The sequence below is a fragment of the Meriones unguiculatus genome, chromosome 2, assembly GCF_030254825.1.
Source record: "Meriones unguiculatus strain TT.TT164.6M chromosome 2, Bangor_MerUng_6.1, whole genome shotgun sequence".
Taxonomy (NCBI): domain Eukaryota; kingdom Metazoa; phylum Chordata; class Mammalia; order Rodentia; family Muridae; genus Meriones; species Meriones unguiculatus.
Window position 1 is genome coordinate 187683480 of NC_083350.1, and position 26219 is coordinate 187709698.

Sequence of the window (26219 nt, forward strand, 5' to 3'; positions counted from 1 at the left end):
TCTACCTTTCAGAGTGATAGTTTACCAACTTATGTTAACCCTGAAATTCAACCTCTAGCATCTGAGAGGAACACAGCACCTCACCTGACCTCTGTCATATCATTCTCGTTGTTTTTAGTAAGCAGATTATGCATACATCTGGTAAGTGGGTCTTTTCCTCCTGGCATAGAAGTGTGTAGGAGGCTGGTCTCTGAAGGAGAGGCTGCATCTCTCAGACAAGGCGGGGCCGTCTGTCATACTTTGACAGCTTCAGCTCGTATTAGACACATCAGCCCCAGCCCCCAGCACTGCTAGGTACTTGCACCGCTGCTGGGCCAGCTAGTTGTACTTATTTTCCAGTTTCTTAAAGATATATAGATAAGAGTTAAGGGTAACAGTATCTACCTGAGGCAGACCAAAACTTATACTCTACCAGACCAATCATGTGACAAACATCACAGGGAAACTCACATACCCTTCATTCATTCAGAGTGCTGTGGCCCCTGCCCAACCTCAGAAGGTCGTTTTTGCTGATGTGACCTGACGTGGGGCAATGAAGAGACTAACTCAGACATTATTTGACACAAGATAACCAGTGAAGGAGGCTGGTCAGGCAGATCATGGCTCCCCAGTGCCTTAAAGCTTCAGGACTCACTATCTACTGAAGATATCAAAGTCTCCAACTGCAGTGTGACTTACTCAGTTGAGCTAGGTCCGAGATCACGTGTGACAGGATTCCAGGTCACCTCAAGGTGTACCTCATAATCTTCAGCCTCACAAGTCAAGCAGCCAAGACTATCAAATTACCTAGGGTGTGCCTGGCCCGACGGCCCTGGTCCTCTCACCAGTCGCGGTTCTATACAACAGTGGAACCGGAAGTGCTCCTACAGCTACCCAGCAGCGACACGCTAGAACAGGCAGGTCAGCTGCACCCATCGAGCTCGTTTTAAACAGCCATCATGAAGATCAGGTCTAGTCTGCAGTAGACTTTATTGTATTTATAAAAACTAAAAATTGCTATTTCCTAATTATTTTCCTGCGTCTTCTTTCTTTTATTTGTATCCATTGCATCTGAAGGGTGGAAATATCATGAGCCAGAATACATGCCTGTAATCTCAACATTTGGGAAGCTAAGGCAAGAGGACCAAGGTATCCTCAGCTACATAAACTGAGGCCAAATGGGCTGTGTAAGGGCCTGTCTGAAAAAAATATCCTCTAAAATAGCTGGCGAGATGGCTTAGCATATAGAAGCACTTGTTACACAGGCCTGAGTTTAATACTCAGAGCTCAACATTTAAAAACAAAAAAACAAATAATGCCGGCTATGGTGGCACGTGGCTGCAACCCAGCAATCTTGAGGGAAGATGGGACACAGACACGGGGCGTTAACAGGAGGCTCTTGGCTAGCATGAAATCCAGAGGGATGGAAGCTACAGAAGAGACAGACTCCACAAGGCAAGCAGAAGGTGGAGCCAATCCCTTGACCTCCACATGTACACCTGTGGCATGCACTGCCTGCCCCACAAATAAAATGTTCTTAAGAACGTCCAGAAATGAAAACTTCATGAGCGCGTGCGAGTCTTCGGTCGGGACTTTTCCTCGTGTGCTGCCATCACATCGGCAGCATGAGCTGGCCAACCAGGACAGTGCATAGCACACACTGTATCTGCAACATGCTCTCCTCCCAGAGCCATTCACTCAACATTCGCCAGCGCATTATTGACTGAGTGCCATGTCGTTAGCTCATGAACACTGCCAGCTCACTCGTTCTCTGCCTTCCTCCTGAAGATCCAAATCATGAGTTAACTACTTTCAGACTAGCACCCCAGTGATGATGAGGAAAAAAGGCTTGTTTTTGGACATACATACCATCTTAAACAAGAAAGAAAGAAATGGTAAATTAGTTCTGAACACTCTTAAGAATTCCCATGTTTAGTGTTGGAGGGTAGTTTTACTTTTTTCTTTCAGGCTAGTCTCAAATTCACAGCAAATCTTCTGACTCAGTATCCCATGCACTGTGACTAAAAACTCTGTGCTTCTATTTCATACATCAAGTTCTTCATCCAGTGCGATCTGTTCCCCTAGCAACATAAACTGGCCCCAAGAACAAAGATGGACACTTTGCACAGCCAGGCGGGGATTAAATAGACCCAAGAGCAACTGCTGAAATACAAAGGCTTGATTCATTAGCCAACAGCCCGCATGCCATTTGGGTCATTTCAGACATATGGAACACTTTCCTCAGGTCATTTAAAGGAACACCAACGCTGGATAGCGTGAAGATACTAAGGCATGTGGCGTGGGCCTTGCCATACTGGCTTTTACCTTTCATTATGTGGTGTCTGCAAATACTCCAAATGGATAAGATAAACTTTTTTATAGGTTGGGGAAGACACATCTTTTGAAAGGGCAGAGATCAAGACAGTGGACTAGGGCTTGGTCTTCCCAGTAGAAAGTACCAAACATTAGAACAAAGTAGTCTCCATGTCTGAGAGATTGTAACATAATTCTAAATTGAAGGAACTACAGTGTGCTGTGCTTCCCTGTCTGCAGTTTGCAAAGATGCAGCAGCAGACTGAAAGGCAATCCACATACTTCCACCAAGTACTGCCACATAGTGAAACACCCTTTAGTTTGAAAGATTCTCTCTCTCTCTCTCTCTCTCTCTCTCTCTCTGTGTGTGTGTGTGTGTATGTGTATGTGCATCTGTGTCCTTGTGACAGGGCATTCAAATGCATTCAGTATTTAGTATTTGAGTGGAAGTTAGAAACCTTCCCTTGCTGTGACTTTTCTCTTGAAGAATCCTGTGGACACCTGACTTGACCAGGACGGGCAGCTTTGCTTGCTCTGCCTTGCTTTAATGAGTGTGAAATACAGTTACCAGAAGGGGGCAAAGACCATCTTTATTTTGTAATTTATTTAAAATTGTAAAACATAAACAATTAACAGATAGATGAAAATTCAGTGCCATTAGTTAGATGTTTAAAATCTGACAGATTCGTAAGTGTACAGAGCCTTTATCACCAACCGAACAGTTTAGTCTATGTAGTCGAAGTCTTCTGGAATTCCAAAGTTTTTATCAATTTTATTTTCTTCAAACCCAAATTTTCTTTTGGCCCAGGATTTTATTGCAAATATGTTATCTATACAAAAGAAAAAGAAAAAAGGTTCTTAAGCATGAACAAGACAGTCATGAAACATTGTAATCTAATTCCCCACCCTCTGGCTGTGCTTCCGTTGCTCTCAGATATACTAAAACAGAAGCAGCTACCGAAAGACGCCGAAGGGGACCATACAGAGTAGCCCCTGGAATCTTCGCACATGTGGAGCGAGGCCAGGCCTCAGGCTCGAGCAGTTTCAACTGCTCTGCTCTCTAAGGAACTGCTTTCCTCCAGACCTCTGTCCTTCTCCTCAGAATAATGGCTTCCAGATCATCAGGCCAGCCTGAGGGACTGGGGGAGATGGTGGAAAAGGTCTATTCTTAAAACAACACAGAGCAGATGTGTCCTCGGCATTCCTACAACCACTGAAAAAGGTGTTACACCTATTTAGAGGAACTTATCCCAAAGGGGGATCCCCAAATTGTACAGAAAGATTTTCAGACAAGGATCTCAGCCCCAGTGCAGCAACGAAAGGGAGGGCAATGGCTGCTCCTCAGGCCTCAGTGCTGGGGAGTGATGCAGCACAGTGCCAATGCGCAAAGGCAGCTGCTCCTGGGGTTAGAATGATGGTCACCCCAGCCCTCGCCTCTACAGATTTCTCCCATATTACATAGTGAACCGTGTGCATGGTTCCCAAGTCCGTCAGAGGACGCTGCATTCCTAGTAAAAAGGAGTAAAAGGTTAAGAGCAGTTCTTCCTGAGTGCTGGGCTGTACCAGGTCACTACCCTTCCCAGCCACCAGCCACACTACCTTAGAATGGTCCGAAGACAGCAGCTAAAAAGATGACTCAGTTAAAATGAGATCATGAAGGTGGACCCTAAAAATATTCGATTGGTGTCTTTATGATTTACATACAAGGAGGGAGATCAGGAGCTGGCAGAGGGAAGAGCATGGGACTTAGGAAGCAGCCATGCGCAGGGCAGAGAGTGGCCTCAGGGGAATAGGACCTAGTCCTCCAGATTAGTGAGAATGGTCACTCTGTAGAATACAGGCAGCCATCCTGCAAATCAATACATGTGGCTGGAGATTTCTTTCATAGACCATTTCCATGGACGTGTAATTCTAAGTATTAAATAAACATAAACTTGAAATTCAACTTTCTTTCCAGAGTGAATCCTCCTACTACCTCAAGTGAAACACAGACAGTGCCATACCCTAGCTGGATACAAGGGCTTGAACACTGTAGTCTTCGGGTCTGGTTAATTTTTAAAAAATATATGATGAAGCTTTTTTTTTTAAAGAAAGAATCAACAGTGGAAACAAACTCTCAGTGGAATGTGTTACGGAAAGCCAACAGATATGTAAATGAATCTACTTCTCACAGCAACCTACAGTGAGTCTTCACCTTCATGACGGGAGAACACTAAACAACACGAGGCCCTCCAGGACGCGCTGGGGTTGTGTCAGTGCATGTAGTAGCGAGGCCTGGCCAGGCCCAGCTGCGCACTTACAGAGGTGCAACAGACCGCAAGCATCAGTGTACACAGATAGCACAGAATGTGGAGAATACGTCCCTTCAAGGTGACACAAGAAGAAACATTACAACGTAGTTCTGAACAATTCTAAAGTTGTGTAAAGAAGAGGAACAAGCGTCACACGCCTTCTAGGACAAGCTCCATAAAGTGGAAGGACTTCCAGGAAACAGGGAGCACACACACAACAGAGCAGGCTTGTGGGATGGAGCTGTGAGCCTGGGCCAGGAAAGGAGAAAATGGGCACCAAGGTGAGCTCTACTCAGCAGCTCTGAAGAACCAGGAGCTCCTGGTTCACATTATGGACAAGCAACCAAAGCCAGGCTGCGGGGCCTCTGGGCAATTCAAAGATGCTGGTCACGCCTTCCTCCGGCCACTGGAGGTCTGCCTTCTTAAGACAGTGCACACATGATCCTGACACTACGTTCCCCACCACAGAATTTTCCTACTATACATAATTTTAAGTGGACAGAGACTATTTGTTTAAAAGAAACCTTTAGATTTACAGAATTCCTGTTAATTCACATGGTTTCATACTCAGTATCAACATAGGAATAAGATGGCAGGATCTGCAGTGGTCTGTCCACCTCAGGAACAGATGCCTCTTGATTCCTAGCATGGAAAACTAGGCTCCTAAGATGTAATGTGAATAATAAGATACAGTTCGCTTATATTTCCAGTCTTGGGCGATCTCTCACTCTATAAACTGTTGAGTTATTAGGCAGTAGATACTCTTTTTAAAATGTTGCGCATTTTGGTTTCTGGTCTTGTCTTTACGGGACTCGTATATGCACATGCACTTCTATGTCTCTGCGTCTGAACTTTTCCTTTAGCTCTTTTTCTTCTGTTTGTCTGTTTTTTCCTATTCTGGACAAAATTTGTATTAATCTAAATTTACCATTTATTTTAGATGTCTCTATGTATCCTAATGAAAGAGAAAGAGAGGATTCGGGTGGGTGGGGAAGTGGGGAGGCGCTGGCAGGAGCTCGGGAGACCCTAAGCAGAATACACTGCCTTTCTAAAAATCCATTTTCAGCTGGGTGGGGCTGGCACACTCCTGTGATCCAGGCACTTGGGAGGTAGACAGAGGCAGATTTCTGTGAGTTCCAGGACAGCCAGGGCTGCGCAGAGAAACCCTATTTATTATGTGTATGTGCATGTATAGACAGCACATGCATGAGGAGCTGCTGGAGGCTGGGAGAGTGGGCTGGATACTCTGGAGCCGGTGTCACGGGGATTTGTGAGCGGCCGTATCTGTGCTGGGAACTGAACTGGGTCCTCTGCTGCGGCAGTGAGTGCCCTTAACCACTCAGCCTTCTTGCTGGTCTGCAGAGTCTTGGTTCTAGATACATTTCAAGGACACTGCTGGGTAAGAAGAAACCAGACTTCAATTGATACTTAATAAACAACACTTTGCAATCAGGGGCTTTTCTGACCTGTAATTCACTTTATCCATTATCTTCATCTTCTCCTAACACACTTATGTGACAACAGTAAGCTGCAGCCCTCAGTGGGAATATTTTTGAAACAGGGTAATAAGCCCAGGCTGACACAGCAAGGACTACTTAATGTAAGATGACCTTGAACTTGTAACCTTCCTGCCTCTACCTCCAGAGAGCTGGGCTTGGAGGTGTTCTCCGCGATGGAGTTTTATTTGGTGCTGAGTTCCAACTCCACTTTGGGCATGCTGAACAGTCTGCCAATCAGATCACATCCAGAGCCTGGGAAACACAGCTCTGAACTCAAACAAACAAACAAAAAACGTTTGATGATAATTCTATTATCACAAAAACATCTCCTTCGGCCCCTGGAAGGCAGAAGCAAGCGGATCTCTGAGTTCAAGGCCAGCCTGGTCTACAGAGTGAGTTCCAGAACAGCCAGAGCCACCTAGAGAAACCCTGTCTCAAAAAACCAAAATCAAAACAAAACAAACCAAAACAACAATAACAAAAACAAAATCCCCCCCCCGCCCAAATTCTGTATTTTCTCAAACTCTGATTTTGTTTGTTTTTGCAGCTAACCACAAAGAGAAAAAAAATTCTAACAGTTTTTCTAATGATAATTTGGAAGCTTATGATGAATTAGAAAACAATTTACAGTCACTTAACAACTTGGGGAACAAGAGAAAGGGGAGTACGTGTCTAAACTACCATGCGGAAGAGCTTACATTAAGACTCTTATTTATTTCCCTCAAAATGAGAGGCAGAGTAGGGCACAGTGGCGTGTGCCTTTAATCCCAGCAACTGGAAAGACAGAGGCAGGTGGATCTCTGTGAGTTTGAGGTCAGTCTGGTCTATAAAGCTAGTCCAGGATAACCAAGGCTACACAGAGAAACACTGTCTCAAAAAGGAAGAGGTGGGGAGGAAGGGAGGGGGAGAGAGAAAGGGAGGGAGGGAGAGGCATTATTCACAGAGAACAGATGAGGAAGAAGCTCAGAAAAGCTGGAAGGGCCACAGAGCAGATGAGGCTCTGAGTAGCTTCCGTCTGCCATGCGCTCAAGTTGCCCTTCCTGCTGTTTGCTGGCTTCTTCCTCACAAGCTACTAGAGGAAAGTCCTAGTTACTTTACGCTGCGTGTCGTGAACATGTGGAGGCCAGTGTCAGCGCTCACCTTCCACCACGTGGGTCTAATTCAGACCCTCAGGTTGGCGGCACTACTCCCGACTCACCTCATCTTTAATCCGTGAGGCCATCTGCTTCATTTTCCATACTCAAAGTTTTCTATTTCTCAAACCTCTCTATCACATTTGTTATCACTGTTACTGTTGTTGGCCTTTTTGGGAGAGAAGGTTTTATGTAGCCTAGGTTAGCCCTGAGCTTACTACCTAGGCCCCAGTGACTGAATGCAGGGATCACAGACACAAGTCACTGTGCATCACAATGTATTTCCCACTTACTGATACTTCCCTGAGCACAATGTCTGCTGTTTCTCTTCTGTTTTCTTCACTACAGCAGAATTTTGTTTTGGAAACAACTCACAGACAGACAGACAGACAGACAACAGCTTTATAGGAGCCCACAGAGAATTTCATTAATATTCCTATTGATTTTACTGTAAAATAGGGTGGGGAAAATGAGGTTTAAATTTCTGTGGACTGCAGGCCTGGACCAGCAGCAGGAAACCTGGCACATGAACCTGCTCCCCAGGCTAGCCTGGAGCCTCAGCACCGGAAGTCCTTCCCTCCTCTGCTTCAGCCCTACACACCTTCCCGCGGGAGTGTAATGACAGTGACTGATACATAGGAGGTGTTAGAGCTCAATGAGCACATTCCATTGTTAGGTCTTGGAAACACCAGCGCTCCTTCCTGGCAGGGTTAGCATTAACCAGGCTTGTGCACCAGTCACAACCATCACTACTTTCTCCTAGACTTACGACATATGTAAGGCATTTGTGGAGAGAGACTTGACACAGGACGGACCCTCACGAGGTAGCCCCGCTGAACTCAAACACACATGTTCCTGCTTCAGCCTCCCCCGTGCTACGCCTGTGAGCCGCTGCCGCCACACCTGGTGCCCAGTAACTCCTGCTTCTGAGACTAGCTTTGCTGTCGTGAGCAACAAACAGCAGGCACACAGGAGAACCCGAAAGCCGGGTCTAACTCCTGCTGCACAGTACACGTGTGGCCCTGTGCTCCTCAGGGCCTTAGCCACTTCTTCAACCTGAGGGACAAGCCACACCTCTCTGTGAGGAGAAAGACAGCGAGAACACCACAGACGTCCATTACAGCAAAGCAGCAGAGAGCCCTCAAAACACAGTAGCTGTTCTTACTTGCAGGACGGCAAACCTCAAGAGTCCATGAAATTCCGAAAGGGACCATAAATTCGAATACAGGGAAGTGCAGGCTGCAGACAGAGATCAAAAGAAGGCCCTGCCTGGATGTGTGAAGCTGGCTGTCCAACCGCCAGTACCGAAGAAAAGGAAAACCACATCGACCTCAACTGTACCCTTCCGAGACACGCAAGCTCAGCGGCCAGAAGCTGAGCTCAGGCAAGTCACACAAGTTCAGCGCGGGCTTCCGCTGGCTTCACAGAAACACGTTCACATCTGCACCTCGTGTGAAGCCCCTGCTCAGAGCACTAGCGCCACTTCAGCACCTACCAGTCCACCGATTGGCCGCTTCTCTGGCTACTTTATTTGCTTGACCTTAAAAGAGAGAGAGAGAAAGAGAGAGGGAGGGAGATAAAATGATTTGCTGTCACATATACATGTAAAACTACCTCCAACCCTCTAAAGATATGAACCAATGTATTGTAAATTATACATACATTAGAAATTACCACGAAAAAGCTCATGTAGTGTAACACTGTCTCTTAAGAACCTGCTCAAATGCTCGAGAAAGTTTTAGGTTATTTGCAGTTACCTTAGGTAAAGAACAGAGAGGCAACGTGAATAACTTCCCTTTTCTAAGTGTCCCTCACCATTGCACTTACTTCCTTACAGTTCAGGGTTACTTTATACATCGATTTATTATTTATTTGTGTGCTTGTGTGGGTGTGCCACAGCACAGCTGTGAGGTCAGAGGACACCTCTTCGCAGGAATAAGCTGGCTCCTTCTACCAGCTGTCAGGGCTGCTGTGGAGCATTTTCATCCACTAAGGTACACAGCCAGCTCCTACCACACATGTTTAAATGAGATACTTCTCAAACAATGCATCAAAATGATAAAGTAATTTAGTGGTAAGTATTTTACCATATATATTCTTCTGTTCAATAAATCTGACATTTAAACTTTTTAGTTACATGGTGGTTCACAACTTTAATCCCAGCACTTGGAAGGAAGAGGCAGGAGGATCTCTGTAATTTCAAGCTAGACAGGTCTGCGTAGCGAGTTCAAAGACAGCCAGAGATACACAGTGCAGCCCTGTCTCCAAGCAAGCAAGCAAACAAACAAACAGAACAAACATTTTAGAGGAAGGAAAGTAAACCCACAGGAGAGAATATTTGCTTCCCATGTTAAACAGACCGTCTTAGGCCGTGTGCCAGTCCACAGCGTCTCTGCAGCACGGTAGAGGGTGCGGCAGGAGGGCCTCGAGGGTGAGGCCAGCATGGACTGCACAGTGGGGATTTGTTTCACAACAAAGCCAGACAATTTAAGATTATATGCATTTTGATACTAAATGTATCTGTACAAATATCTTTCAAGTCACTCTAGATAGAACATAACAATGCCATAACAAATTAGGCACAGAGATCACTTACAATGATGCCATGTTTTCCGTTTGTTTGGTTTTTGGCTTTTTGAGACAGAGTTTTTCTTTGTAACAGCCCTGGCTGTCCTGGAACTCACTTTGCAGACCAGGCTCGCCAGGAACTCACGGAGCTCCGCCTGCCTCTGCCTCCTGAGTGCTGGGACTAAAGGTGTGCACTACCACACCTGACTGTCGTGTATTTTAAAAATAATCTATTTTTATTTCCTGTGCACTGGTGTTCTGCCTGCATGTATGTCTGAGTGAGGGTGTCAAATTTCCTACAACCGGAATTACAGACAGTTGTGAGCTGTCATGTGGGTGCTGGGAACTGAACATGGGTCCTCTGGAAGAGCTTAACCTCTGAGTCATCTCTCCAGTCCCAAAAACTTTTATTTTTAAATGAAAACATAATTTACACATGACAGATTTTACCCTATCAAAACAGTGGATGTACAATCATAACCACTATCTCAATTCTAGAACATTCTTATCAACAACCGGAAACCATGCGCACAAAGCCAACATCAACATTCCCCGTTCTCCGGCCCCTAACACTCATCTGTTTGCTTTCCATCTTACAGCTTTCCCCTGGGGGATACCTCAGGTGAAGGAAACACGTGTTCTCTTGCGTTTGGCTTCTCACCACACAATAGTGTTTTCTGGGTTCAACATACCTATTATTTTATATAATAAAATACATTTCACAATTGGCTTACCTGTTTGTCTCCTGACAGACATTGGGCCACTTCCACTAATACAAACAGTAATTGCATATTTTTAATTCTCTTGGGTGTAAGAAATAAAATCCTGACACATAGTATACATTCTATTTTGAAGAATGGATAGTGGGGTGGGGGTTATTTCTTTGTTTCTTTGAGACAGGGTCTTACCCTAAGTTCCTGGCCCACCTGAACTAATTATACAGGTCAGGCTGGCCTCAATCCTGCCAACTTCCTGCTTCTGCCTCCCAAGTGATAGGATTCTAAGTATGTGTCCGCCATTCCCTGGCCTTTACTTTTTAACGAAGCCATACCACTTTGCGATCCTACCAGCTACACAAGGATTCTAACTTCCCCACATCCTCACCAACACTTGTTACCTTTAAAAAAACTGTAGTCATCTGGGACTGAAGAGCTGGCTCAGTGGCTAAGAGCACTGGTTGCTCTCAGAACAGCAACTTCCAGCACCTGCACAGCAGCTCACAACCGGTTGTAACTCTACTCCCAGAGAGTCTGATGCCCTCTTCTGGCGGCCACGGGCACTGCATCCACGTGGTATGCACACAGGCAGAGCACCGTACACATAAAACTAAAAATAGGGGAACCCTCATCCTGAGGAATGTGAATAGACATCTCACTGTGGTTTTGACCTCCTAACAACGAATGCTGTGTTTTCACTGGCCATTTGTTTATTTTCATCGGAAAAATGTGTTTAATCTTGACCATTTTATGTTGAAATTTCCATCATTTTATCGAATCGTAAGGCCTTTATGTATTTTGCATATTGCCTGTTTGTCACGCAGAAGGTTTGCAAACATTTTTCTCATTATGTAAGTATCTTTCTACAATCTTGGTATTTGAAAAGTGTTCGGTTTTGATAAAACTACAGTATGTTTTCTTTTGTTGTTACTGTCATACTTGATGGCTAATCCAAAAAAAGAAAAATACAGGTCTTTGGACCATTCAGCTGTTGCTATGGTAAGCAGTGGGGCACAGGCTAATTTACTGCACATGCAGATCCAATTGTAGTCAACAGCATTAACAAATGTCTTTCTCAGCTGAGTGATCTGAGAACCCTTAGTTCTGATTACAATCAACCGTGTTGACTTCTGGACTCTCAGTGCCAGTTCATTAGCCTATGTCTCTCCTGACCCAACAACACACCAACTCGACTGCTGGATTTTTATATTAAATTTTGGAATGAAGAAAACTAGTCTTCACTACTTAAATAACATATTCCTGTTTACTGTGGGCCTCTTCTATCTCTATGTGAATTTAAAGATTAGCCTATCAACTTCTGGAAAAGATTAACTGACGATGCACTGCAGTGTCTTTCACTCCACACACCTGGGATGTCTTTGCATTTACTGGGATCTTTGTTTTGTTTCAACAATGCTCCATATTTCAGGGCACACCTTACTCTTCTGACAGCTTTATTCATAGGTCATCTGATCTCTGTTGCTGCTGTGGAAACACAGTTCTCCTTTCTTCAGTTTCAATGTGCTCATTGTTAGCGTGCAGAAACACAAATGACCAAAGGGGGTAATTCAACCCCAACATTCGGAGAGGCTGAGGCAGGAGGATCAATAGTTCAAGATCAGTCTGAATTGCACAGGAAAAAACTATGTCACAAACAAAGAAAACATACGCTTTTTCAAATGTTGACATTTTGGTATGTGTGCCCTTTGACATTATTAGTCATAATAATTTGGGGCTATATATTTCGTGTATATAAGGATTGCTGAAGATTTTTTATACAGATAAAAAAATATATAATCTAAAAACTTTGCTTCTTTACTTCTTCCTTTTCAAAATGAGTATTTTGTTATTTGTCTTCTTGGCCAACTGCCCTGGCTGAAACTTCTGGGACAAAGTGGAACTGTGCTGAGTTTGCTCTTCCCTCTAGGAAGATGGGCTTCTCTTAGGCTGAGGAAGTTCATGTCCAGTCCCAGGACACTGCATGCTTTTAATTATGGAAGACTACTGAATTTTGTGTGATGTGGTAGTACCCACACCACAGTGCCCAGGAAGCAGGGCTGAAGGTGGAGTCAGGGAGATCCTTATCAATTAGAGGCCAGTCTGGTCTATATAACAAGCTCTAGACCAGCTCTCTACATAGTGAGACCTTGTCTCAAAAAAACAGAACTATTTTTCATTTATTTGGACAAATAATTGGTTGCCCTTCTCCCACCAAGTTTTATTTTATAAATATCTCGTTACTGGATTTGTTATAGAGCAGTTATGCTGTTTCACTGGCAGAACACACCCCTGCATCCTCAAGATAAACGACGCCTCATCAGGATAATAATCCTTTCACATGAGGCTGTACTCGGTTGACTAGTATCTTACTGAGATTTTAGCTCTATTCACAAGTACCACGAGTCTTCCATTTTCCTTTCTTGCTAGGTCTCTGTAGTTCTGATAGCAGAGCAATGCCAGCTAACATCAAGTGATGACCTAGGAAGTCTTTTCTCAGCTTAAAAGAACTATTGAATAGTTGCTGGAATTCCACCACTGGAAACGAGCTGCATCCGTGCATGCCTGCTGAGCTCAACAGTAATCCACATCATTCGACATTAAGGAAGGTGTGCTGGGGATTAGTCCAGGCCTTGTGCATGCTAAGCAGGTGAGCCACTGAGCCAACTACTCCCAATCCTTGTTTGACTGTTGATTCAGTATCAAATACTAGAGTTTTCAGCTATGATTGTTGAATCATCTATTTGTCCCGTTAATTCTTTAAGCTTCTGCCCCATGTATTTCATCATTTTTCTTTAAGCTGCATATATTAGTTACTTTTCTGTTGCTAGGATAAACAGCATGATCAAAAGCAACCTAAGAAGAAGAGAATTTATTTTGGCTTATAGTTCTACAAAACCCATCATAGTTGGGAGCCGTGGCAGCAAGCAGCAGAAGCAGGAAAGGGAAGGACACAGCAACATGGAACTGAGGACTCACACCTTCAAACATAAATGGAAGACAAAGATTAAACAAGAAGAATGAAAAACTTCAAACTCTCACAACCTGCCCCTATGCGAACTTCTTCCAGCTAGGCTGCAGCTCCTGACTCTCCCCACGCGGTGGCATCAACTGGGAACCAGGGACAAATGCAGGAGCCCGTGGGGACATGCCTCACTAAACCACCTCAGTGCATGCACTGCATCACCTGTATCTGCTGACCCCTGCCTCACCATTACAGACTGCACTTTCCGACGAGGAATAACTGTCTCAAAGTCTATTTTCTTTGCTCTTGGTTTAGCTGCTATGACCCTTTTCCAATTATTGTTCATAAGTCTTCCTCTAGCCTTTTACTTTCAATATATGTTTGTCTTTAAATGAGTCACTTGTAGGTGGTATTAATAATTAGTCTATTTCCTTGAATTTTGGCCTTCCCTGCCTTTTCGTTGGAAAACAAGCCATTCAGACTTAGTGTAGTGAAGCTATGACTTAGATGACGTTTGTCACGCTGATTTCCCATGTGTGATGTCTGAATGAGAACTGCCCCTCACATTCCCTCATGTTTGAACACTGGGGCCCGGTTGGTGGCACTGTGTGAGGAGTTATGGAGCCTTGCTGGAGGACGCCCATCACTGGGGTGGGTTTTGGGCAGTTGTGTCCTCCCCTTGCTTCAGCCCAGTGCTTGTTTCTGTGTGTAGTTTCCAACGTGCTCAGCCAGCTTCTAGCTGCTGTGCTCACTGGCATTTTCAGCCACTGTGGACTCGCCTTCCAGAACCTCCACAACCATAAGCCAAAGGAGACTCTCACAGCTATAAACCGTGCTTGCTCGTGGTGTTTATCATAGCAACAGAGAGTAAAAATAATGCACTGTATGTCAGATGTCCTTCTATCCTTCAACTTTTCCAAAAACCAATGCTTGTATTAAGTGGAATTATTTCCTTTTTCTGTCTCCCTCCCTCCCCTCCTCAAATTTCTGCACTCTAAATAGTAAGAAAAACTGAGAATAAAACTCAGGATAGTCAAGCTGTGGTGCTGCACACCTTTAATCTCAGCACTTGGGAGGTAGAGGCAGGAGGATCTCTCTGAGTTCCTGCCTAGCCTGGTCTACAGAGAGAGTTCCAGGACAGCCAGGGCTGCACACAGAAACAATGTCTTGGAAAAAGAAAGAGAGAGAGAGAGAGAGAGAAAGGAAGGAAGGAAAGGAAGGAAAGGAAGAAGGAAGAAGGAAAGAAGGAAGGAAGGAAGGAAGGAAGGAAGGAAGGAAGGAAGGAAGGAAGGAAGGAAGGAAGGAAGGAAGGAAGACAGTTGGGGGGTTTTGCATGCCAGGAAAACACTCTACAAAAGAAATTTAACTCCTCTCCTCCCCTGCTGTTTCTTGTACCATGTACTTTGGGGTGGTTTTGTTATCTTTTGGTGACTGTCCTAAGGACTGCCACTGATGTCTTTATTTGTAGCATATATTTGTTTATATAATTGTATTTCCATAGAAAGTTGCTTTCCTGCTATGCAACACCACTTTCTTCCATTATGCTACTACTTCCACAGACTGTACTTTACACACTGTATAGTTGCTTACAGACATTGCTGCTTTACATGGCTTTCTCCTAAATCAGAGAAAACCAAATATATAGAACATATGAATATTATCTCTTTACTTAACTAGCAGCCTTCACTGGTGATTTATTTTTTCATAGTGATAAAATCAGGTTCCAGTGTTCTTTTTACCTCAGTCTGGGGCATTCCCTAAGTATCTCTGGAGGGTGTGTTAGTTATGAGCTTGGAGTTGTTCCCTCGAAGATAGCTTACTTTGCCTGCTATGTCTGAAGGAACTGTTTCTGGATATAGAAATTTTGATTGACAGTTTTCCTTCAGTATTTTGAATACAACTTCTTCCAAATGCTTTTGGCCTCTATATTTTCTAAATAGAAATAAGTGGCCAATTTTGGTGGAGACTGATGGTTGTAATGACTTGTTTCTCTCTTGCTACTTTCAGAATTACTCTTTATGAGGACAATTTGATCATGATGTCGTACGAGCCTTGGAATCTGGGAATGGGTTTTGGTTGCTAGTTCCTCTTCATCCTACGGTCAGAAGATCTCTATTGAACCGTATTCCATTATGCTGCCTCTTTCCTCAGTTGGCTCGTCCCTTCAGCCACTCTGCCTTTGTTTCAGCTGCTGCAGTTCAAACTCCAGAATTTCTCCTTGGTCTTCCAGTATGATTTCATTTCTTTACAAATGCTATCTTTGCGACCTATCCTTAGGCCTTCCTTTATTCTTTAGACAGGTCTCCTTTACTGACTATGTTTAGAACAGCTCACTAAACTTTTCGTCTAGTAAGCTTACCAGTGCTTCCTTCGGAACAGTTTTTATTAAGTGCTTTAATGAGGTACATTCTCTTGGTTTTTTGCATGTCTTCTAATTTTCTAATACAGAACTGGGCATTTCAAACGTAATGTGGCAGCCAGGCAGTAGCCACATGCCCAGCACCCAGGAAACAAAAGCAGGGTTTAAGTTGCCCATCTGGCTTTGTACTTTCCATCTTTATGGCTCGGCCTCCCAGACAGCTGGGACTAAGGCACATGCCACCACACTTGGCTTACTCCCAAAGTATTTTTGTGGAAATTTAGTTCCTACCAGTAGTTTTATCTAGTCTGTTCAAATAGTGATTAAAGTGGCTAAAACTGTATTATTTAAAAAAATAAAACTATTGCTATGACTTCTTACTTTCTTGGTTATTTACAATTAAACTTGTTAATGATACCAACTACCTCACTGGAAGGATGGACTACAAGTATTTCCTGTGGGCACTATTTAAAAAGAAATTAATATCTGGCATGTCTATATGAACTATTATCAGAAAATCATGTCCCACATGAGTCAAAACAGCTTGGATAAGCCTCAGTGTTGTAATGTGGGTGTGTGAACTGTGCTGTTAAGAGCTAAATCCTATTAAAATCAATTTACAAACCACTTAATCCTTTAATCCAATTCTTTGTGACTAACTCGATAGCTGAAATCCTATGAAAATCTTCATTATAACTAACATGTGTCCGTCAGTGCTGAGCTAGAGGCCAGAACCAGCAGGGAGAACAGTGCAGTGGTTACGGCTCTCTGTAAGCTGGAAACTTAAGAGGCAATATGGAAGATGTGAAAGAGACACAAGTCACACTTCTTGACAGGAAAACTATATCCCACACTAACACTTGGGGTTAGAGGCTAGCGCCTAGTAAAGTCATTTAAATTCAGTGATGAGGACATTCTGACATCTGCTACTAACAATTTTAAGTTTTTAGATCTGTGGAATTTGTAGTTTTCATTGGAAAAACTCATGAATAGTTTACTGCGTCTACTGCCTGGGGGTAGGAGGCAGGGCAAGAACCAGAGTACAATCTGTTTCATAAGAATTTCAAAACAAGTGCTGATTTTTACAGATATTTTCCTGGTGGACTCCACCCCTCTCTGAGTCCAATTTCACGTTAGGCTGAGCTGTCATCAGCTCATGGATACCAGTTAATATTTAGCGTTTCTCTTTGCTATGTCTTCAAATACACTAATCTGTTCTTGGCAAAAAGTAACCTGCTATTACCATGTCAAGAAGTGTGAGTTGTGTCTCTTTCACATCTTCCATATTGCCCGTAAGTTTCTGGCTTACAGACAACTGTAACCACTGCACTGTTCTCCCTGCTGGTTCTGGCCTCTAGCTCAGCACTGACCGACACATTACCCACTCACACTGTCCAACATTCTCCTGTCTCTGCACAACTAGCCATACTAGCCTGCACTCCAAACATACATGCTTCATGCTAAGTGATTTTGGATTTTTGTAAGTGTTCCTGAGCTTCTTTTGGGACATGCTAAATTACCTGGCAACAGTTAGCAGTTTTCACTCTTGAGTCTCATGTGTGTAAGTGATGTTCAGAAGCTGTGTCAGCCAGGGCCGCCTGCCCAAGGGAACACCTGGTGCAGTACCACGGGAGGCACAACATGGCAAATCGTCATTCCTCGCCGAGGAGGGCTAACACTGCCACTTACAGGTTCTGAAGAGAGAAGGGAAGGGCTATGGAGAAAAGCAGCACTACTCCAAGGAGAAACGGTAGGGTCACTGCACACCAGCTACCTGGTGATGTTCTTTAGATTGGTTTGTTTTTATTTTTTATTTTCCATTTCCAAAGGTTAATTTGTGTAGCCCTGGCTGTCCTGGCACTATGTCTGTAGACCAGGCTAGGCTAGCCTTGAACTCACTGAGATCCACTTGCCTCTGCCTCCTAGGAGACAAAGCTTTTCACAAAGAGGTGACAGTTGAACTCTCTCTCTGTGAGAGCCATTCTCTGCAGCCTCAGTGTTTGGGGGAGACGTGTGCACCACAGATTCTTTATCACTATCCTGACAAACTAAGCACTTAGCCAAATCTGGCACTACAAAATTAGCTACTTCAGCTGAGCGCTGTAACAGCAGAGGAACCTTAGTGGATACAGATGCTCATAGCAAGAGACAAAGGAGGAGGTTACTACAGGAAGCTAGGCCTGCTACCACCCACTCTCAAAAGGGAAAGGTTGCCTGCTCAACCTTTCCCTGTGTGGAATGCTGACAAGTCCTGAAGAGCTTCACAGACGTGTTTCTTCCCCAGGCGCATGCCCTCGGGCGGCTTGCTTTTCAGGATCAGCAAGGCTGGAAGGTATTCCAGCAGTTCCTGAAGAGCTTTTGTTTTCCTATGAAGCAAATCTGATCCTCAATCCTCTCACTTGGTCTGCTCCTTTCTGACTGCAGTTTAATGTGATCCTCACAACTGTTTCCTCAAGGCAGCACTCGCTTGCTTGGCTGGTTTATTTCCTTTTATTTCACGATGTATCCTTCCTAACCATACTCAATAAAGACCCTCTGCTTTGTGGTCTTCATTGTATGGCCGTAGGTGGTTTTTGGGGCAGGTGAGCCTGACTAAGCTGTAATTACATCATTCTGGAGGCTGAGGCAGGGGCTGCTAGCCTGAAGCCAGCCTGAGCTACAGAGAGAGACAGTGTTCTCAAAAGACAACGCACACACACACACACACACACACACACACACACACACATTCACACTATGCCATTTTAATTGTAATCCAACTCTGCTTAGGCTACTTCCAAAGTACTAAGTAGTCCCAGTTTTCTCAAAGTCTCAGTCATGTACTATATTAGATCTTTAAAAAGACACACTTGATAAAAGTTTGTCCTAAATGAAAGTGCGCTAAAATAGAAAAATACGGTAAAAGTTATAGATCTTTTCCTAAACAGTTAAATGATACCTTTATAATATGCTTTTAAAAGTTCTGTAAGTGTTCTAATTTTATGTTTCTATAAAGAAATAAACAACTTAAAAACAAGAGAGGGGCAGGCAAGATGGGTAGAGGGCTCTTAGCATTGAGCCTGAGACCTGAGTCAGAGTCCCGGAATCCATATGGTGAAAGGCGAGGAGAACTGCTAAGCTGTCCTCTGACCTCCACGCTAATGAGGAAGAAAAGCACTGGTATACTTATAAGGCAAGCTCTTGTGGTTATCTATCCTTTTCTCAGCAGCAACGGCAGATTTCTTCAGCACACTGAAGGTGCCAGGAGCAAACTGCCCTTCTCTGGCCTCTCACTTTCCTGGCTGTCTTACACCTGTCCTGTCCTACCCATTCACCTCCTTCCTTCTGAATGCTTTCAGTGTCGACCTGCAAGCACTAAAGGCTGGACTGAGTCTCCTTAGTAGTGAGAGGACCTGACTAACTCCCATTTTGAGACTGGGCCCAAAACCGGGCCAAAGTTCTTGCTACCCTTCCCCCTTTCCTGCTTGACCACTTCCCGGAAAAACCCGCAGGAGACAGGCAACCAATCAGTGACTTCCCCGACATCTGGCCAGGGGCTCTACGAGGTGACTGTTCCTTCCCTAAGTCCGGAACCAATCAGGAGCACACAAGTATCCCTTACCAGGAACCCAACAATCCTGGTAAGGATTCCTTAACCTTGACTGGCAACTCCCTAGCTGGCTTTAAAAGGAGCATGTGCGCTCCTCTCGGTCGCCATTTTGTATGAATGGTCGACCCCTGTGTGCTGGCTGACTCTGTAGAATAAACGCTCTTTGCTTTTATGTACTATTTGAATCTGGGGCCTCCCCCCAGCGATTCTCAGACCCTTAAGGTAGAAATCGTGAGGCAGCGACTCTCTGCTAGACTACAGACAGAGCTGAGCATGTAGCAGGGCAGTGGGCTCCTGCCCTGTCTTTACACACACGCAGGAAGGATGGTGTCCTGCCAGAAGATATGCAAAGTCTCCTGTTAACAAATTAATGACGCTCAAGTTGTGATATAAACTTACGTATCTCTTCCACAACTTGCGGGTCACATTCTCTGTATTTTTCCACTTCTGCCTTAAGCTGTTCCCTTTGGTCCCGAAATGAAGAAAGTTCTTTTGCAAGTGTGGCTCGTTCTTCCTGGGTGTGAAGGATTTTATGTCAGTTAAGCCAAATAAAATCTCATATGTAAAGAAGTAATAAATTTCATAAACACTTATGTCTTTGACATGGTATATTTATATAGTCAGCTCTTGGTTCCCATGGGTTCCACATCTGCAGATTCCATCCCCATAGATTAAAAATAGCATACACCTGTACCAAACGTACAAAGTTTACCCTCTAAGTGATAGATGCAGCATAACAAATGTTTACAGAGCATTTTTGTTGTAATAGGAATTATAGGCAATCTAGAGGTTATTTAAAATATATTATGATTATAAAAGCTATAGCATATATGTAACTATTCTGACATTTTATAGGCATGTATTACACTCATGTGTAAGTATACGCACCTTTACCTGGTGAGTCCTCACTGGCTCAACTTATTATAAAGAAGGGACTTGAGCCTCAGATTTGAGTATCTTACAAGGTCTTGGAGCCAGCTGCTCTGGGGAAACTAACCTACGACTGTACTCACACATGTGTTCGGTGTCATAAGCCTCATTCACATCCTCTGAAATCTCAAGTGCCTTTCCTCTACATGGAATAATAAATAAGAATACATATGTAGGATGGAGTAATCGTAAGCAGGTGAGGAGAGCTATTACACATCAATGAAGTCAAAAGATGATGTCCCCACATGCCAGGGCAAAGCACGCAGTGCTTCTTGGGTAATTTCAGAGCTTGTGCTTACACACATGAGTCATAAGTTTCTAGCAATGTCAATCATTAGACATTATCCTTTAAAAGGTGTTTTTAAAAAGGTCTAGATTTTTTCAACTTTAAATGATTAACCTTTATACATATTTAAAGGGATCAGAAATGGCCTCCTCCCATTTTTTTCAAGGTGAACCAAATAAGGTTTTTAAATAGCATGAAGCAACAGATGCCCTTTGACTTTTTAGACAGAGTCCTTATCCACACAAAGATGTCACAGTGCTCCCATATGTGACTACTGTGAAAACTAAAAAATAATTTCACACATAACCAAATGCTGGAAAAGATTCTCAGACAAATCCAAATGGGCTAGCCTAAGGCTCCCTGCCATCCTGCACGATTCTGTTTGTACTCTGGTTTTGGCTATCCTGTCGTTCTTGCCAACTAGAGAGAGTACTGCTCTGGAGCAGCCCAGCCCACAGAACACCGCATATTGGGGATATCCTAGCTCTGCACACTCCAGGACAGGGTCTTCAGACACATGTATGTCAATTTGCTATCTGTGACTGAGAAACTCTACTATATGTGACTTAAATATAAATGGGTGAGTATAATTAGTAAATGCCATATTGACACAGCTCGGAGAAGCCCAGATTATGCATGCTTCGACAAAAGAAAGAAAAGAAGAAAAAGCTAGTGAGGATAAGAGAAGCCAGGGGGTGAACATCGGTGAGTGCAGTGGTAACTCTCCAGGCTCTTGGATGTGAAAACGGCTTAGACAGCACCAGGACAGAAATCTCTGCTGAGGTATTTAATGCTTCGTGCTTCTGGTTCCTCAAATACAAACCTGCAGATAGTAATGACACTCGCCCTTGATACTGTTGGCAAACAAAATGCACCTGGATGGTGCCTGACGCTACCTGGGGAGCTTCTTCAGCCGCATTACCATGGCTGACCCCTCACAGACTCGCTGAGTACTTCTGCAAGCTCCTGCTGCTGAGGCTGTCTGAGGAGCCCTTCTCTTGCCTGAGAGCATCACTGTGACTTGACAGTAAGCTCCTCCTGACCCCAGCTACACTGCTAACCGGACGGACTCATACTTAGACTGGTTGACGGTTTCCAGACACGCGGAAGCACTTCCCCCTGAAGGCGCTCCTGTCAGTCACTGCCAGTGTTGAAGGAGCAGCGCTGCTCCTATCAGCCACAGAAACAGCAGGTCTGAGAGGTGCCCAGAGCCTACCTTCCCTTAACAGTTTACAGAAGTTACCAGCTCCCAATTCCTTTCTGTGACCGCCGAACACTCACATGAAAGAATAAATCTGAGGCAAATGTGGAAGCGCCATCTCCCTGCGAATCCATGACATAGTTTTCTGCGATGAACACATTTCCAGATTGCTTCCTTTCACAATCAGCCACAGGAACAGAGGCCAAGGTGGACTGTCTGTTCTTGCTGATCAGTTTGTCTTTCTTTCCCTCCCTCTCTGCAATTCTGTTGTTGCTGAAACTCTAACATGGTTCCTCATGCTGTGGTGACCCTCCCAACCATAAATTATTTTCATTGCTACTTCTTAATTGTAATTTTGCTATTACCATGAGTCACAGTGTAAATATCTGTTTTCTGATGATCTTAGGCAAATGCTGTGAAAGGGTCATTTGGTTCCCAAAGGAGTTCTGACCCACAGGTTGAGAACCACTGCAGTACAGGTAGACCTTCAACTTGAAGAGGGTAATGACACTCAAGAAAACACAAGGAATAAATACTATTAGACAATCGATCAAACTAACAGGAATCAACAAATGCTACTCATTGATAATTCTCAGGATCAATGGTCTCAATTTCCCAATAAAAAGACAGTTTAACAAAATGGATTTGAAAACAGGATTCATCCTTCACCTCATTCAAGAAACACACATTTCAAGGATATAATTTAGGGTAAAATGGTAGAAAAAGATATTCAAAGCAAATGGACCTAAGAAGCAAGCTGGCATAGGCATTTTAATATCTAACAAATAATTAGACCTCAAGCCAAAACTAGTCAGAAGAGATAGGGAAGGACAGTACATACTCAAAGGAAAAGTCCACAAAGAGGACATTTCAATTCTTAACATCCATGCAGCAAACCAAGGGCACCTGTGTTTATTAAAGAAACACCACTGCAGCTTAGATCACATTCCAACCCTCACATGGTGATAATGCACACCTGGATTTTAGTTAATACCCACTACAGCCAACTTCACAACCAAGAACAGCTGCCCCTTCTCAATGTGACAGACAATCATGTCTCCTTAAATCACGCTTAATTTACAAATGAAAACCAGAACCAGGTCATACTTACGTCTTACATGATAAGACTATCCCACATATAATTGCAAATGCTTTATATATTTAATCAGGTCATACTTATGCTTACCATGATATAACTATATACCTTATACAACTACAAACACATTACAAACTTAGAATAAGTGGCAATTTCCCTTGAAGGACATTCTTTCAGTATCTCAGACTTAAATGATAACCAATGATATTCTCTTCATTGATGTTATATTACATGATAAAGAAATCAAGGAGAGAAAACAGAAATACCTGCACAAACACATGCTTAACAAAATATGACAGAAATACTCATGTCAATTATAATCCTTATTTCTTCAACAGATCACATGGCCTTGGCTGGTATTTCCAAGTACCATTCTCTACTGCCCATTCTGTATTTCCTCTACCCTGAGCAAGCACCTCAGCAGGTCTTGGCTCTTTTCCTGGAGAAATGACCCATAGCTTCATTCCTGAAGGGCCTGTGTGCTTTGTCACCGCCTACATTAGGCTGTAGTTCCCCACTGCCTTTCGTCACCAGACACAGTAACACCGAGACGCTCTATAGGATCTCCTGCACTCCAGACATCATCTCTCTCACCACCTTTGTGGAGAAGCAGTCCAAGTTCCCCTGATAATCTGGATCAGTCACCCTCCTAACACTCTTGGTCCTTTCTTAGGTGTTCGCTTAAGGGCATCAGAAGCCCTCAGTGGCCAGGAGGAAGTCCAAGCTGTCAGGTCAGTGGAATGTTTTTTGTTGCTTCTGGCAGGAACACTCCTACCTCTAGAACCAAAACTTCTTGGTCAGCAGAACTTAAGGTCATGGGAACAGGAAGTAAAAATTTTCCAAGTGGGTCACTACAGCTGATAGTGAATGGAACTATTCCGTTTTCTACCCCTTGATTTGTGGACCCATGGACTCTGGATAAGGAAGAAAAGTCTTCTAGAGAACCCCGTCTCAGCCATCCAGGCTGCGTCTAATTGGCACAGTAAGTGTGTCTTCAAAAGGCCATTCCATCTTTCTATCAGGACAGCTGCTTCAGGTAAGCCCACTGGATTCCATGATTGTGGACCCACCGTCACAATTCTCTGGCTGTGAAGTAAGTTGGCCAGAAGCCATACTGTGTAGAATACCATGATGGTGGATGAGGCATTCTGTAAGTCCACAGATGGTGGTTTTCAGAGAAGCATTATGTGCAGGAAAGGAAAATCCATAACCAGAAAAAGTGTCTACTCCAGTAAGAAAAAGCCTTGTCCTTTCCATGGGGAAGTGGTCCAATGTAGTCAACCTGTCATCAGGTCTCTGGCTGGTCATGTCACCCCCGGGAATGGTGCTATATCTGGGGTTAAATGTTGTTCTGCTGTTGGCAGATCTGGCTTCCAATAGCAGCTGTAGCCAAGTCAGCCTTGGTGAATGGAAGTCCATGTTGTTGAGTTCTTTCATAACCTCCATTTCTGCCACCATGGCCGCTTTGTTCATGGGTCCACTGGGCAATGACAGGGATGGCTGGCGAAAGAGGCTGACTGTCCACAGACCAGGTCATCCTATCTACTTGATTACTGAACTTTGTTGAAGTCACCTTTTAATGAGCACTTACATGGGGCATAAGCATCTTCACATTCTTCACCCATTTGGAGAGATCAGATCCACCCATGTACTTTTCCCCAGATGTCTTTCTTGCCAATTTTCCAACCATGCTCTTTCCAAGCCCCTGACCATCTAGCCAAGCCATTGGCTACAGCCCACAAAAAAAATCAGTGAACAATTGCAAATGTGGCTATCTGTCCTTCCAAACACAATGTGTGACCATGACTGCCTGAAGTTCTGCTCACGGGGAAGACTTCCCTTCACTGGAGTCTTTCAGGGTTGTCATGTTGCAGCTGTTCTTTTCTGGGTGACACCCGCTTAATGCAAAGAAGCAGCCCCTAGTCTGCTCTTCCTCAGTTTCAGGCACATGCCATGAGGTTATAGGTACGCGCTTGGCAGACAGCCTTATAATGGGAGTAGAAACCACAGAATTTGGCAACTTCTTCATGTAGTGTGCTTGTGCCCAGGTTTCATGGTAACTTGGTAGCCCATTGTCAAACATTCAGTTTCCAGCCTTCAGTAGAAGGCCAAGAGCTGTCTCTCAAGGGGAGAACAGTTTGTAGATGCTGATCCTTGCTCCCAAAGGTCTCTTCTGTGATTCACCAACGAGGGCCTGAAAAGCTCGAAACAGCATCCCTCTCTGCCATTGACACCTCAAGTACCATCGGGTCTGCTGGATCACGTGGTCCCAGTGGTAGAGCAGCCTAGACCTGTTGAAGAGACTTTTCAGATGCCAGGTCCCACACAAAACTAGCAGCTTTCAGAGTCACTAGGTATATGGGTCAGAGTAATGCACCCAAGTGAAGAACGCACTGTCTCCAGAATCCAAACAGGCCTACTAAGTGTTGTGCTTCTTCCTTGGTGATGAGATATCACGGCCCACACCACTCCTAAAAATTCCACATAGGTAGAAAACTCTTGAATTTTGGTTGGATTTATTTCCCATCCTCTGATGTGTGTATGTGTTACCAATGAGTCCAAATAGTTGCTACCTCCTGGTCACTTGCTCGAACCAGTATAATGCCATCAATATAGTACACCAATGTGATATTTTATGGAAGAGACAGATGATTTAGATTTCTTCTAAGTTATGACACAGGGCTGGGGAGTTTATATATTCCTGATGTAAAACTGTAAAAATATACTGCTGGCTTTGCCAACTGAAGGCAGATTGCTTCTGGTGGTGCTTATGGACAGGTACATAGAAAGCATGTGCTAGATCAACAGATGTGTACCAGACCCAGATGTGCTAATGTGCTGTGAGATCACACATCTGGTACAGCAGCAACAACTAAAGTCCTGACTTGAAGACGCTCCAACAGTCAACTGTCATTCTCCATCTGTCTTCTGCACTGGCCAGACAGAAGGGCTAAAGGAAGAGGAGAATCATCACCCCAAATCTTTCCAGATGTTGACAGTGGCACTAACTTCTGCAGTTCTTCCTGGGATGTGATACTGGTTTTTACTCACTATTTTCCTTGGCAGAGGCAACTCTAAAGGCTTCCGTTTGGTCCTTCAAACCATAACAGCCCCCACTCCATAGGTCAGGGAACCAACATGGGAATTCTGCAAACTCCTAAGTATATCTGTGTCAGTTCTACATTCTGGGACCGAGGAAAGAACCACAGGATCTGTTTGGGATCAGATCTACATTCTGGGACTGAGGAAAGAACCACAGGATCTGTTTGGGATCTACTGTGTGTTGGGCTTCAGCCA

At 44.0% G+C, this 26219-nt stretch overlaps 1 protein-coding gene across 4 annotated transcripts in view; it reads right to left on the bottom strand.

The window, feature by feature from the left end:
- Positions 1-2863: 2863 nt before the first annotated feature.
- Positions 2864-26219, bottom strand: part of Mnd1 (meiotic nuclear divisions 1) — a 62069-nt gene continuing 38713 nt past the window's right edge. For 3 of the 4 annotated variants that reach the window (XM_060378499.1, XM_021627327.2, XM_060378498.1), the window contains 3 exons: positions 19809-19923; positions 8711-8755; positions 2864-3122 (listed from right to left, as the gene is read on the bottom strand). In XM_060378499.1, the coding sequence (XP_060234482.1) occupies positions 3016-3122; positions 8711-8755; positions 19809-19923 (267 nt within the window). In that variant the 3' untranslated portion in view covers positions 2864-3015. The remainder of the gene's footprint in view (positions 3123-8710; positions 8756-19808; positions 19924-26219) is intronic. The other variant, XM_060378500.1, reaches the window with a different exon arrangement.